The sequence below is a fragment of the Ruditapes philippinarum genome, unplaced genomic scaffold (genome assembly GCF_026571515.1).
Source record: "Ruditapes philippinarum isolate M1 unplaced genomic scaffold, ASM2657151v2 ctg2424_1_1_1_1, whole genome shotgun sequence".
Lineage (NCBI taxonomy): Eukaryota > Metazoa > Mollusca > Bivalvia > Venerida > Veneridae > Ruditapes > Ruditapes philippinarum.
Genome location: NW_026861130.1, coordinates 104,856 through 119,520, shown reverse-complemented (window position 1 = coordinate 119,520; position 14,665 = coordinate 104,856). Strand labels below are relative to the sequence as shown.

At 34.1% G+C, this 14,665-nt stretch overlaps 1 protein-coding gene across 1 annotated transcript; it reads left to right on the top strand.

Annotated features, from left to right (window-relative positions):
• Window positions 1–43: 43 nt before the first annotated feature.
• LOC132714634 (dehydrogenase/reductase SDR family member 4-like) lies at window positions 44–13,925 on the top strand. The gene is made up of 9 exons (XM_060697533.1): window positions 44–236; window positions 2,983–3,160; window positions 4,336–4,413; window positions 6,382–6,405; window positions 6,949–7,019; window positions 7,978–8,029; window positions 8,492–8,626; window positions 9,473–9,528; window positions 12,574–13,925. Exons 1-9 carry the CDS (start codon window positions 106–108, stop codon window positions 12,686–12,688), a joined length of 840 nt encoding a protein of 279 aa, XP_060553516.1. The 5' UTR covers window positions 44–105; the 3' UTR covers window positions 12,689–13,925.
• The last annotated feature ends 740 nt before the right edge of the window (window positions 13,926–14,665 follow it).

Here is a 14,665-nt window from a genome sequence, read left to right as displayed (position 1 = left end):
AGAAGTTCTATTTTAAGTTGTCCAATCAAAATTTGGCAACTTTTTTTGGAATACCGGAAGTAGGTGCGAAATTTTCGTGCTCTTCACTTGCACTTTGATCTAAAAATGCTGAAAAACTGTGTAACACTAGGTAGACGATCCTCCTTTTTATTGCAAGCTATAAGAATGTCATCTTCTGCTGCTGGCAATGGTAAACTATCTGGCAAAGTTGCAGTCGTAACAGCATCCACAGAGGGGTATATTGCATATCAAGAATTTTTCGATCTCAATTATATTCGTACCTGATTATATTTAAAACTAAAAAAATATTTTTTTCAGAAAGCACTTTTGTGTGTTTATCTGTGTGAATCTTCTCACTCCTACAATTTCAACGAAGCTTACACTAGACTGAAGCAAGGTAATCAAGATAGGACAGAAAATATCAAGATAGGACAGAAAATATAAAATTTTATGCAAAATCACAACAATTTAAAAGTCATGCATACATTTGTGATTGACATCAAATATTTTACCATGCTCAATACAATCTTAGGATATTCAGCAAATATTTCTTGCCAAACGTAACACTGTTCTAGACAAAACTGACAAGTAGACAAACCAAATACTATTACTATTGCAACATAACATCATAGTTTAGGCCTACTCTGAACCCAAAAAAATTATGGCTTATATACTTAACGTTTACCTCATATAAATGTGGTTTCACGCCTTTTTAAACCTCTTATATACATGTTTTTATGCCTTTTCACCCCGCCTCTTTAAGGCGTCAAATACTGAAAACAGTGCCCTATTACATGTAAGGTCCTAAACACTTGTTTTCGTTTGAAAAATGTTGTTGAAATGTGATCACTTTTTTGTCGCCGCCCCCTATCAAAATGATTTATCAGGGGTTGCCAGAGGTGTGATGTGCTCCATTCTGTTTTCCTCAATGCCTGTAAAGAGAGTCTAAAAATGGCCTCAGGTTGATCTTAAGGTAACATGTTACCAACACTGAAAAGCCTATGACTCAATCTCAAATTCTCAATCCATTGAGAAGTTGCAGTACTTTGAACTCAGTTTTGATGGAAAAAATCAACACAAAATAGTGATAATCTCAGACATCAAGCCTTTCAGCAATGCTGAATCAGTTTTTCCCCAAGTTTGTAGAAACCTTGAACAAAGATGCATAGAATAATGCCTTATTATGTGGCAAAATAAGGTTGCCATAACTAATTCAAGCAAAGTTCTACTTTTTTTAGCTCACCTGTCACAAAGTGACATGGTGAGCTTTTGTGATCGCTTTTCGTCTGGCGTCCGTCCGTCCGTAAACTTTTACTTTAAATTAAATCTCCTCATAAACCACTAAGCCAATTTCATCCAAACTTCACAGGAACGTTCCTTTGGTGGTCACCTTTAAAAATTGTTCAATGAATTTAATTCCATGCAGAACTCTGGTTGCCATGGCAACCGAAAGAAAAAACTTTAAATATCTTCTTTCAAAAAACCCAAAGAGCTAGAGTTTAGATATTTGGCATGAAACATCTTCTAGTGAGTGTCTACCAAGTTTGTTCAAATAAAAGCCCTGGGGTCAAAATTGGCCCCGCCCCAGGCGGTCATTGATTTTCCCTATATGCATATAGTAAAAAATTAAAAAATCTTCTTTCAAAGAACCCAAAGAGCTAGAGCTTAGATATTTAGCATGAAACATCTTCTAATGAGTGTCTACCAAGTTTGTTCAAATAAAAGCCCTGGGGTCAAAATTGGCCCCGCCCCATGGGGTCATTGATTTTCCTTATATGCATATAGTAAAAACTTAAAAAATCTTCTTTCAAAGAACCCAAAGAGCTAAGGCTAAGATATTTAGCATGAAACATGTTCTAATGGGTGTCTACCAAGTTTGTTCAAATAAAAGCCCAGGGGTCAAAATTGGCCCCGCCCCGGGGGTCATTGATTTTCCTTATGTGTGTATAGCAAAAACTTAAAAAATCTTCTTTGAAAAAACCCAAATAGCTAGAGTTCAGATATTAAGCATGAAACATCTTCTAGTGATTGTCTACAAAGTTTGTTCAAATAAAAGCCCTGGGGTCAAAATTGGCCCTGCCCGAGGGGTCATTGATTTTCCTTATATGTGTATGGCAAAAACCTAAAACTCTTCTTTGAAAAAACCCAAATATCTAGAGTTTAGATATTAAGCATGAAACATCTTCTAGTAAGTGTCTACAAAGTTTGTTCAAATAAAAGCCCTGGGGTCAAAACTGGAACCGCCCCAGAGGTGTCATTGTTTTTAACTATATGTGTATAAACTTAAAAAACCTTCTTTTAAAAAACCCAATGAGCTAGAGGTTAGATGTTTAGCATGAAACATCTTCTTGTGGGTGTCTACCAAGTTTGTTCAAATAAAAGCCCTTGGGTTAAAATTGGCCCTGCCCGGGGGTGGGGGAAGGGGGGCAGAGGTCATTGTTTTTCATTATATGTGTGTAGTAAAAAATTAACATAATGAAACATCTTCTAATGGGTGTCTTCCAAGTTTGTTCATATAAAAGCCCTGGGGTTTAAACTGGCCCCGCTCCGTGGGCCTATATACAGGTGAGCGACCTCTGGGCCATCATGGCCCTCTTGTTTTCAAATACTTTCCCATGAATTATGGCCATTTTTGAACTTGAAAAATTCTACATTATCAAGGCTCTTGTTTTACTATTTAAGCACTGAGAATAATCAAGCACACTGTCATACCAAAAGCTCTTGTTACTCTTTGTCCCTGCATTGGCAGTTAGGTACTTGGTACATTTGTTTTTACTTCCTTGCCAAAAATAGCGATATAGTCTAACCCCAAGTTCAAAGGATTTTGCTAAGATTTTACCATCCATTTTTACCCACAGCCATTCACTGTAAATGATTTACCTTTTTTACTATGAAAATTACAGTTAGAATTTAATATATACATTGTCTTTTTTACAAAATTATTTTAAGACCCTTGATTTGGATGTTCCTTTCTGTTTTCAGCATTGGTTTAGCTATTGCCCGTAGACTTGGTCAAGATGGTGCTAAAGTGATGGTGAGCAGTAGGAAACAAGATAATGTAGACAAGACAGTATCACAACTGAAGTCAGAAAATCTTGACGTAGCTGGGCTAGTGTGTCATGTTGGTAAAGCTGAAGACAGAACTAAACTTATTGAACAGGTTAAAGTCAAATCTTTTTATTTGATTTAATAATGACTTTCATTTTGTAAAGAAATATAAATACAATGTATATTGAACTTTTAATATTATATAACCAAAAGAATTTGGGATATGTTACATACCAAGTTGTTCTTCTATAAGCCTTTTTTGTATAGTTGGTATATTTTGAAACAAAGGAAAGAAAATTGAAACTACTTGGTAGAAATGTTAAAAAAAATGAGACAATGATTTGTACAGAGTGCAGGTTCTGACTTCCTCTGATCAAGCTAGGTCTTTCTTAGTCATTATGTTTGAATTTCAAAATTTTGTGTCAGCTGTTTATCTTAATTCTCAGGAACAGATGGAAGGAAAATAAAACCATATGGCAGAAATGTTAAAAGTTTTCTGGTGTAAAGACTCAGAAAATTCAAATTTGAAGCTTCATAAATTGATAGATTTTACAGAATAGAAAATGCTTTGTATGAGAAACATAATTTTCCTTTGTGCTGATTTTTAACAGAGTTATATCTGTGCTTTTTCATGCTTCCATAATTCTTTTTGTCCAGAATATAACTTTAAATCAATATGATGCACACATCCCATAATGTCCCGGATGTCTGGGACTGACCCAGAAATCAGGTGACAGTCCTTGAGATGATTTATGTTACGTTAGATATAAAATTCTGAGATAATCTCCTTTCCTGCACGGAAAAATATTTAAAGGTATAAAATAACACAAGGTGTTCTTGGATTTTTTCAAAAACTATCCTTTTCTTGTCCATGTTTTTACACCTCTACTTTGAGCACATTGAAATTTATGCTTTGCTTTATCAATAGTGCTATAAACACATGGATCTACCTTGTTATATAGAGGGAACCTTTTATAGAATTATAAAGTTTGTATTTGAAACTGCAGTAAATATTTTACCACAACAACAAAACTGTATATATTAGCCGCGTCACAATGGGTTTGCGACCAGCATGGATCCAGACCAGCCTGCGCAATCACGCAGTCTGGTCAGGATCCATGCTGTTAGCTTACAACTCTATAACAATTAGAGAAACTGATAGCGAACAGCATGGATCCTGATCAGACTGCGCGGATGCGCAGGCTGGTCTGGATCAATGCTGGTCGCAAACCCATTATGTTGGTTTTGTCGTGACGCGGCTCATATATGCTTATTATTATATTGTAGACTTTATCACAGTTTGGTGGGATAGATATACTTGTATCCAATGCTGCAGCTAATCCAACTTTTGGACCAATGTTAGATGTAAGTCTTTATAAATTATTATGTATCAAGATTGTACAAAAAAAAATCATTTCATTAAATTGCTAGAATATTCTTACAGTGGTCAATTTTGAAATGTTTGTTTTGAATGCGTATTTCCTTCCTTTTTGAATATTTTCTCTTTTTTTAAAACAAAAAAGTGAAAACAATAACTTAAACATAATCATGAATGTTGATTTTTTTTTTTTAAATTCTGCCACCAGCATTATTTTCGCCAGTAACCTATACATGCCATTTTAATATTTAAATATTGGTCCTGCTAATGCTGGTGCTAGAGGGTGAAGACAGTATAGCATGCCTTTACCAATCCTGTAAATCAGTCAAGCCAAGCCTGCAACATCTTCAATTTTTTTTTGGTATATTATTCCTTAGAAATGAAATTCTAATTCTGTAGAAAGGGGTTATATATGTTCTTCAGCATTGTATAAACTGATAAAGAAAATGTGAGATGCTTATCACAAGGAAAGATAGCCTCGAACGTGAAATAATTTGTCAGAAAGGTACAGAATGTAAACAAAGTGATATTTTGATGTCCAAAAATACTCAATCACTATTACTGTACTAATAGAGAAGAGATTGCTCCGCCCACTGATTCACGTGACCCGGTCATTCAGAACCTTAGACAAAAGACTGTACCAACGTTTATGCGAAACTGTCATGCCACTTAAGTGACTAATGAATTTACCTTATATAATTTGGTATATATAAAATTGTAGTGCTTTTATTGAATAGTTCAATGTATTATTGTATTAAAAAAAGTAACAAATAGCTGCATTCACGCATTAATGATGAATAAAACGTTTGGCAAAGATCTTGTTATATTTCTCGCTGACTTCAAGGAAGATGTTACTGACATGATATCATTTTAGTTTACAAATTCAAAGATAGTTAAAATTGATGTAGCGGAACATATAAAAGTAAAATTATATCAATGAAACAGTAACATTTACAAATGTGCGAAATCACTTACCAATATATGTATTGCATTTGTGCATAAATTGTCAAAATTAAATGAGAAAATTGCCCTGGCGTAACTTTGTTGTATGATATATGATTATATGTATATTTGTACATTAGATATTTTCGTGATAAAACACAATATTATTCACTTCAAAATAAGTTTCGCATTTACCAGACCTCGGCTTTAAATTAAAACCGTGATAAGATATGATGTTATTGAAGCAGATGTATTTTAATATTTAATCTTAATTCATATAGCTTTAATAGAAATATTTAGATAGGATAATTTCACCTAAAATATGTATTACATATTCTCTCATTTTATTTGCAAGTACTTCTTTCTACTGCAGCATTTTATCGACACTATGTTAAGAATGAACAAAAAATGTCATATCATCTGGATTTTTGTTTTTGTAAAATGAACTGACTCCATCTGTCAATATGTCTGGATATTTTGTAACTTAGATAAACTGTTTTAATAGCTTTAAATTGACAAAAAATCAAAATAATTTCAATATAAATACTGCTGCACCATTGTCTTATACAAATAGACAATTGCAACTACTCGGCTTTTTCCGTCAGTCTTCGGATAGCGGATAGCTGAGGCAATTCCGAATGACAAAAGCTTGTCTAAGGAAAACTGCGGACTTCTCAGACATCTTAGCGTGAAACTGATAACTGTCGCCGATTTGCTTATCTGTAAGACCCCTGCCAGCTTGATTGACAGGTGGCGTAATGTCAATTGCCAAAGCGCTAAAGAAGCAAAAGGTGACTCAGCTATGCGGCCAATGAGTAACGTTTTGGAAACTATAAGCAGGACACCAAAAATGTAAAGCATTTGAGAGATAAATTTGTTAGCATTTTGGAGGCTTAATGGGACTTTAAATGAACAAATATATCCCTGTCAAGAAATATTGTAATTTTTTAATGGCTGTTTATTTACAATATATTTTTTATGCATACTTAAACATTATTTTCTTTTTTTACCAGACACCAGAATCTGCATGGGACAAGGTAAGTAACTCAAACATAGTTTATTAACTTATTTAAATTAAATAGATTACATTTTACTTTTAATTTATTTGACAATGAAGAACAGGAACTTAATAAACTAGCTGAAAATAAACCATTTGTTGTAATTTGTAATTCCAGTTTTGAACTAAAGTCTAGTATTTTCTGAAAACAGCAACAACAACAACAACAACAACAAAACAACAATAAGAAACCACATACTAGCTCTAGTACAGCATTTCAGCACATAACATTATGTCCATTCTTTTTGGAAAAAAAGAGAACTGTTTTAAAAGTTTCTTGGATACAGATTTTTCAGCACTTGTTTTATGATAAAACCACATGTATGCTTTTGGGTCTGCCCAGATGTTTGTATACATTACATATATCTTTAAATATACATGTACACATTTTTTATCCTACCTGCACTTGTATTATTAAGCAGTAGAACATAATTATTTGAATACATTTATAGTAAACTTTATCATAAGATAAAGAATTGACTGTGTTTACATGAAATGCAGGTTTATATATTATATGTTTCAGATATTTGACACCAATGTGAAAGCCGCATTTTTTCTTTGTAAAGAAATTGTTCCTCATATGGAGAAAAGAGGGTACAGTGTAAAACTTTTATGTATTTTTCTGTGTATTATTTTGTACTTTATTTAAATATAATTATATACCTTAAAAACATATCAAAGATGTGATTCAATCTACAGACTGTTTCTGTCACTACTATTTTAAGTGCTTTACTGTCTCAAAATGAGTAATACCTCCAAGACTGGTATACCTTTTCTTATGAAATGAACTTAATAATAATTTATTATTATGTATGATATTTGATTTATTGATGTTTTTTTGTTCAATTTTGTGGGTATGGTTTAATTTGAGTATGAAAAGAAATGTTTTATTTAAACTTTATTCACTTTCTTCCATAAAAGGGTAGACTTGAAAGCTTTAACATATTCTTTATACATTTAGTGCAAAATAAAAATCACTCTTGTCGAAGACACTTCCTGTTATTTGTTATTTTTAGAAATGTTTAAGGCAAATAAATAGAAATTATATGACAAAGTCCTAGCAGTAAAAGGAGAGAAAGATAGATCTTTACATTATTTTCATATTGCTAAACTACATATACATGGTATGATGTATATCAATACAAGAGGTCAGTGGTTCTACCAGAGTGTCCACTTCTTTCTGCCTGCTTTTGCCTGAAATAATTGAGCCGCGTCACGACAAAACCAACATAGTGTGTTTGCGACGAGCATGGATCCAGACGTGTTTGTGACGAGCATGGATCCAGACCAGCCTGCGCATCCGCGCTATGTTGGTTTAGCAAACCCACTATGTTGGTTTTGTTGTGACGCGGCTCAATATATGAAGTGGCACCTGAGGTCTTCATCTGTCTGTAAAGTGGGACATTCGTCATTTGACCTTAAATGCAGTGTTGGTGTGAGTAATAACATATAACATAGGAGATGGCATAGTTTTGTCAGCTTTATATAGATATGTTTCTTTTTCTTTTTATCTAATCTAATTAGTATTTATGAGTTATTTACAAACTTTCAGGGGTGGTTCAGTAGTGTTTGTGTCATCATTTGCTGGGTACACTCCGATGGAGGTAAGCCAACATAAGGTTTATATTGATACATGTTGCAGTGAATTATTATTAGCAAATAAATTTCAATTTTAACTTGACCTTTTGAAGAATAGGGAGAGAGAGCTATTGTACTTACCTAGGTGTTAACATCACACTTAGGTTTAGTTTTGTGGTGCAAGTAGGTTTCTCCAAAACTACAGAAGAGAATGGGATGAAGCTTGGCACACATTTTATTTTTGAGAGCATAACAAGAGGTCACTATCAAAGGCCCACAGCTCTAATATGAATTTAGAATGAAAACATTAGCCTGGTTGTTAGGACTACCCTATTTAGATCCATGCAATTCCTTTAAATTTTTGGGTGGCTTTCCTTGCGACATTAAAATTTGAAGTTAAGCTTTGAATATTAAGACTTTAATAAATATATATATTTCCTATATGCTTTCTTTACTAACTTAATAAGACTGGTTATTCATATTTTTAGTTTCTAGGGCCTTATTCAGTAAGCAAAACAGCATTAATAGGTTTAACAAAAGCGCTCGTACCACAACTATCATCCATGAATATCCGAGTGAATTGTGTCGCCCCAGGTGTCATCCAGACTAAATTTAGTGAACAGGTTTGTTTATATGTACTTTAGTTTATACAGAATTGATTTTAGATTGAATGTTTAGGAAGCTTAAAGCTGCATGCCTCCAGATTCATGTTAATTTTCATGAAAATTTGAAAATGTATTCAACAGAATAATATTGTAAAGTTACCAAAAGAATGCAATTTACACATTACCAATGGCACTTATATCCTATATTAATTACTATAAAGAGGTCAAAATATGCAAAAATAGCCCTTACTGCGTTAGTAACGCAGTAAAAATAAAGTTATAAAAATTTGGTCATTAATCGCACATAACATGTAAATTTTTACTTGAATTTTGAATCTTTATACCTTTCCTAAAATTTTAGTACATTTTTCTCAGGTTTGATTTTATTGAAATGTTTTGCTCATCTGGATGTGTGCAGCTTTAAAGCTTGTTTCAAGGTTACTGAACAGTATATTAGAAATTTGAAGGCTTATAGTAACTGTTTATTAGTGATTTTCATGGAACAGTCAGTATGAGTCAAACTTTTGTTTAACAGCCAGCCTTGGATTAAGACAGAATTGGCTGCACACCTTATATTTGATATTTTCATCGTTATTATATTACCATATTAATTTAAGATAGTATTTTGAAATGAAAAATGTTGAAAATAGTACTTTGAAAGGAATATACAAATGTTGAAATATTATTATTATTATTTCAGTACTTTGGAATGAATATACAAATGTGATAGATTATTATTATTATTTTATTATAGGGTATCTATTATTTGATGTTTTTTTCTTTATATTTCTTATTTCTCTTATTATACCATGTTATTAGATTATCATAATTATGTGTTGGTTTATTTATGTTTATATTTTACAGTTATGGAAAAATCCTGCCATTAAAGATATGATCTTACAGATGATACCTATGCACAGGTAAAAAAATCTTCAAAATTAATTTTAAGTTTGCTTTAATAATCCAATTTTTATTAACTGTAATTTTAAGTATATTTTATTAATTTGTTTAACATACCCCTTCCATTTTCACACATCTCTGTATATTCCTTATAATGATGATAATAAGGAAGTATCTAAGGTCATGTTTTATTTTTGCTGCTAAAGCACATTTGATATCACATTTGTTTTATTTGGGTCTCCTTGGCTGAGTGATTAAGGTTGTTGACTTCAAACCTATTGTCCCTCACTGCTGTGCATTTGAATCCTGACAGGAACTTTGGATTCTTTCATGTGAAGAAGCTATCCAGCTACCTAAGGGAAGTTGATGGTTCTACAATGTCCTTCTGTGCATTATTTCAGGCACAAACGGACACCTTAGTAAAGCTGGAAAGTCGTCATATGACCTATACTGTGTTGGTACATGTTAAATCAAACAACAAAAACAACGAAAAAAACAAAAACATGCATTAGCTCGACTATTCGCAGAATAATCAAGCTAATGCAGTCACCCATTTGTGGGCGTCGGCGTGCCTGTGATTAAGTTTTTGCGTGTAACTTGGTATCTCCATAACTTTTGAAGGGAATGGATTGAAACTTCACACATTTGTTCTCTGTGATTCTCTTACATGATTGGCACAAGTCCCATAACGCTGATTGCTTTTGTTCATATTTATGCCCTTTTTTAGCTCACCTGTCACAAAGTGACAGGGTGAGCTTTTGTGATCGCTTTTCGTCCGGCGTCCGTCCGTCCAGCGTCCGTCCGTCGTCCGTCCGTAAACTTTTACTTTAAATGACATCTCCTCATAAACCACTAAGCCAATTTCATCCAAACGTCACGGGAATGTTCCTTTGGTGGTCACCTTTAAAAATTGTTCAAAGAATTTAATTCCATGCAGAACTCTGGTTGCCATGGCAACCGAAAGAAAAAACTTTAAATATCTTCTTTTAAAAAACCATAAGAGCTAGAGCTTAGATATTTGGCATGAAACATCTTCTAGTGAGTGTCTACCAAGTTTGTTCAAATAAAAGCCCTGGGGTCAAAATTGGCCCCGCCCCAGGGGGTCATTGATTTTCCCTATATGCATATAGTAAAAACTTAAAAAATCTTCTTTTAAAGAACCAAAAGAGTTAGGGCTAAGATATTTAGCATGAAACATGTTCTAATAAGTGTCTACCAAGTTTGTTCAAATAAAAGCCCTGGGGTCAAAATTGGCCCTGCCCCGGGGGTCATTGATTTTCCCTATATGCATATAGTAAAAACTTAAAAAATCTTCTTTTAAAGAACTCAAAGAGCTATGGCTAAGATATTGAGCATCAAACATGTTCTAATAAGTGTCTACCAAGTTTGTTCAAATAAAAGCCCTGGGGTCAAAATTGGCCCCGCCCCGGGGGGTCATTGATTTTCCCTATATGCATATTTTATAAACTTAAAAAATCTTCTTTTAAAGAACCAAAAGAGTTAGAGCTAAGATATTTAGCATGAAACATGTTCTAATAAGTGTCTACCAAGTTTGTTCAAATAAAAGCCCTGGGGTCAAAATTGGCCCCGCCCCGTGGGGTCATTGATTTTCCCCATATGCATATAGTAAAAACTTAAAAAATCTTCTTTTAAAGAACTCAAAGAGCTATGGCTAAGATATTTAGCATCAAACATGTTCTAATAGGTGTCTACCAAGTTTGTTCAAATAAAAGCCCTGGGGTCAAAATTGGCACCGCCCCGGGGGGTCATTGATTTCCTTATATGTGTTTAGCAAAAACTTAAAAAATCTTCTTTGAAAAAATCCAAATAGCTAGAGTTAAGATATTAAGCATGAAACATCTTTTGGTGAGTGTCTACAAAGTTTGTTCAAATAAAAGACCTGGGGTCAAAATTGGCCCCGCCCCGGGGATCATTGATTTTCTTTTAATGTGTAGAGCAAAAACTTAAAATCTTCTTTGAAAAAACCCAAATAGCTAGAGTTTAGATATTAAGCATGAAACATCTTCTAGTAAGTGTCTACAAAGTTTGTTCAAATAAAAGCCCTGGGGTCAAAACTGGCCCAGCCCCAGGGGTGTCATTGTTTTTAACTATATGTGTATAGTAAAAACTTTAAAAAAATCTTCTTTTAAAAAGCCCATTGAGCTAGAGCTTAGATGTTTAGCATGAAACATCTTCTTATGGGTGTCTACCAAGTTTGTTCAAATAAAAGCCCTTGGGTTAAATTGGCCCTGCAACGTTGGGGGGGGGGGGGGGGGGGGGGGGGGGCTATATACAGGTGAGCGACCTCAGGGCCATCATGGCCCTCTTGTTTGACTTAGAAATTCTTGGTTAAGTTTTTGCATGTTAGCTGATATCTCCATAACTACTGAAGGGTTTGTGCCTTTTTTTGTGACAATTTTATGCATTCATAATCAGCAGTGATTTACTATAAAACAATAACAAGCCTTTGTACCTTTTCGGACAATTTTATGTATTCATATAGGTAAGCATTATTATACTCAATGAAACACCCATGTGACAACTTTTTCGAATAGTTGAGCGTCGCTGTCCTCTGACAGCTCTTGTTTTATTATTATTGTTCTTAAAAACTTATTAATATTAATCATTTTTGACTCTGCCTCCTACAACGGTTGAACAAGCATATGTATAAAAGGGTATTGAACTGCCTAATAGTTGATAAAGAATCTGAAACAATAAAACTGAATAAGGTTTAAAAAAGATAAATGTGCTAAGTTTTCGGAATGTTATATAGAGGAGACAGCTTGCATCATTTGAGCCGCGTCATGACAAAACCAACATAATGGGTTTGCGACCAGCATGGATTCAGACCAGCCTGCGCAGTCTGATCAGGATCCATGCTGTTTGCTTACAAACCCTATAGCAAGTAGAGAAACTGATAGCGAACAGCATGGATCCTGATCAGACTGCGCGGATGCGCAGGCTGGTCTGGAGCCATGCTGGTCGCAATCCCAATATGTTGGTTTTGTCATGGCGTGGCTCAATTATAGAGGAGATAGCTTGCATCATTCTGTTTTCAATTTCAGGGTAGGTGAACCACCAGAGGTCGCTGGACTTGTTTCATTTTTAAGTTCTGATGATGCCTCTTACATAACAGGGGAGACCACTCTAGTAACTGGAGGAATACCTGGAAGGTTGTGATGGACATGAACAGTTTAGTGACTGTAGCTCAAAGGTCACAGAAATCAGAATAATTGTGTTAAGGTTAATGTGAGGGAAAGATGTTGAAATACATTGTACCAATAGAATCATCAAATGGCATGAAAAATGCCATCATTGTTATGGGTAGAAAAAAATTGAGTCGTGTCATGACAAAACCAACATAGTGCATTTGCGACCAGCATGGATCCAGACCAGCCTGCGCATCTGCACAGTCTGATCAGGATCCATGCTGTTCGCTTACAAACCCTATAACAAGTAGAGAAAGTGATAGCGAACAGCATGGATCCTGATCAGACTGTGCATATGCGCAGCTGCGCTGGTCTGGATCCATGCTGGTCGCAAACCAATTATGTTGGTTTTGTCATGGCGCAGCTCAAATATATATTTTATATATATTTTTACACTGCATGCCAATTGCCTCCAGATGAGCAAAAATATATTTTAAATAATCAAACCTGAGAAAATGTACTAATATTGTAAGAAATATACATATTTTGACCTCTTTTTGCTTATTTACATGGATTTTAAGTGCTGTTTGCAATATTTAAATTACTTTCTATGTTGACTTCACAATATTTTAACTTTAAAATACATTTTTTTAAATTTTCATGGAAATAAGCATGAATCTGGAAAATATGTATTGCTTTAGAATGCTTATATATTACCAAATGTAAATGAATAGTAGAAAATAAACAGATATTTGTTAGAAGTAGTGTTTAATCCATAATATTTATACTTAGAACTTACATGAAAAATTTACTTTTGCTATTGCTCAAAGTAACAACTGATGTTAGATATGAAACATTTTAGATAATAACACAAGTCATGTATATAGGTGTTACAAGTATTGAATTTGATGTTCAGCCTTTGGACAATACTTGTAATGATGATATTGTCATCTTTTAGTGCAGTAACGACTTAACTCCTTATTCAATAGAAGTTAAACCGTTACTGCACTAAGCTGGGGAGAAGATTTAACTTGGGTATTAAAACGCCTAAATTCAAATGTGATTTTATGCACAACTGTATGAATAGATAATATAGTTATAAGATAATAATTGTTTAAGTCTTAGATAATGTGCTTGAGCCAATTTTGACTCTTTTTATGGCATGTATTTAGGAGAAGGGATGTTCCAAAATTGATAAACAAACAGCAACTGTGATATATGCTTATATATGAATAAATATGTTTATAATAAATTTATATAATATAAAACGCTTTGTGTATTTCTTGAAGTTTTGAAGTTTAGCACTATAGATTTGAGCTGCGTCATGACAAAACCAACGTAATGCGTTTGCGACCAGCATGGATCCAGACCAGACTGCGCATTCGCACAGTCTGATCAGGATCAATGCTGTTCACTTACAAACCCTATTACAAGTAGAGAAACTGATAGCGAATAGCATGGACCCTGATCAGACTGCGCGGAGGCGCAGGCTGGTCTGGATCCACGCTGGTCGCAAACCCACCATGTTAGTTTTGTCGTGACGCGGCTCATTTATAAATCAATGCTTAATTTAGAAACGCTGATATAAGCGCTTAGCCTGCTGAAACCCATAAATAGACATGTTTTTGTTTCTCTCCATTTGTAATATGTGCATATTGAGGACTTCTACTTGCCAGCCAAGGTCAATGCATGTGACCTTTAATTCAGATGATCTATTTTTTTTGAAAAATCTGCAGTTTAGGCTACTATCCAGCACTGAGAAAAGTAGAGCGCGCTGCTCTTTTGGTAGCTTTTGTTATATCAATAACTTGTGGGGAAGTTGTCGGTATTTTACAGAAAAAAAAACAATAAAAAAACCCGGACATATCATAAGAATAGAATGCAGGTATGCTTGTTTAGCTACTTACCGCGAGAATGCGGCTTTATATATTATTTTACAGCCGTCAGGCGGTTCATGCTTAAGTAGATCAGACTAAGAAAAAAAACGACTAAGAATACCAAAATCACA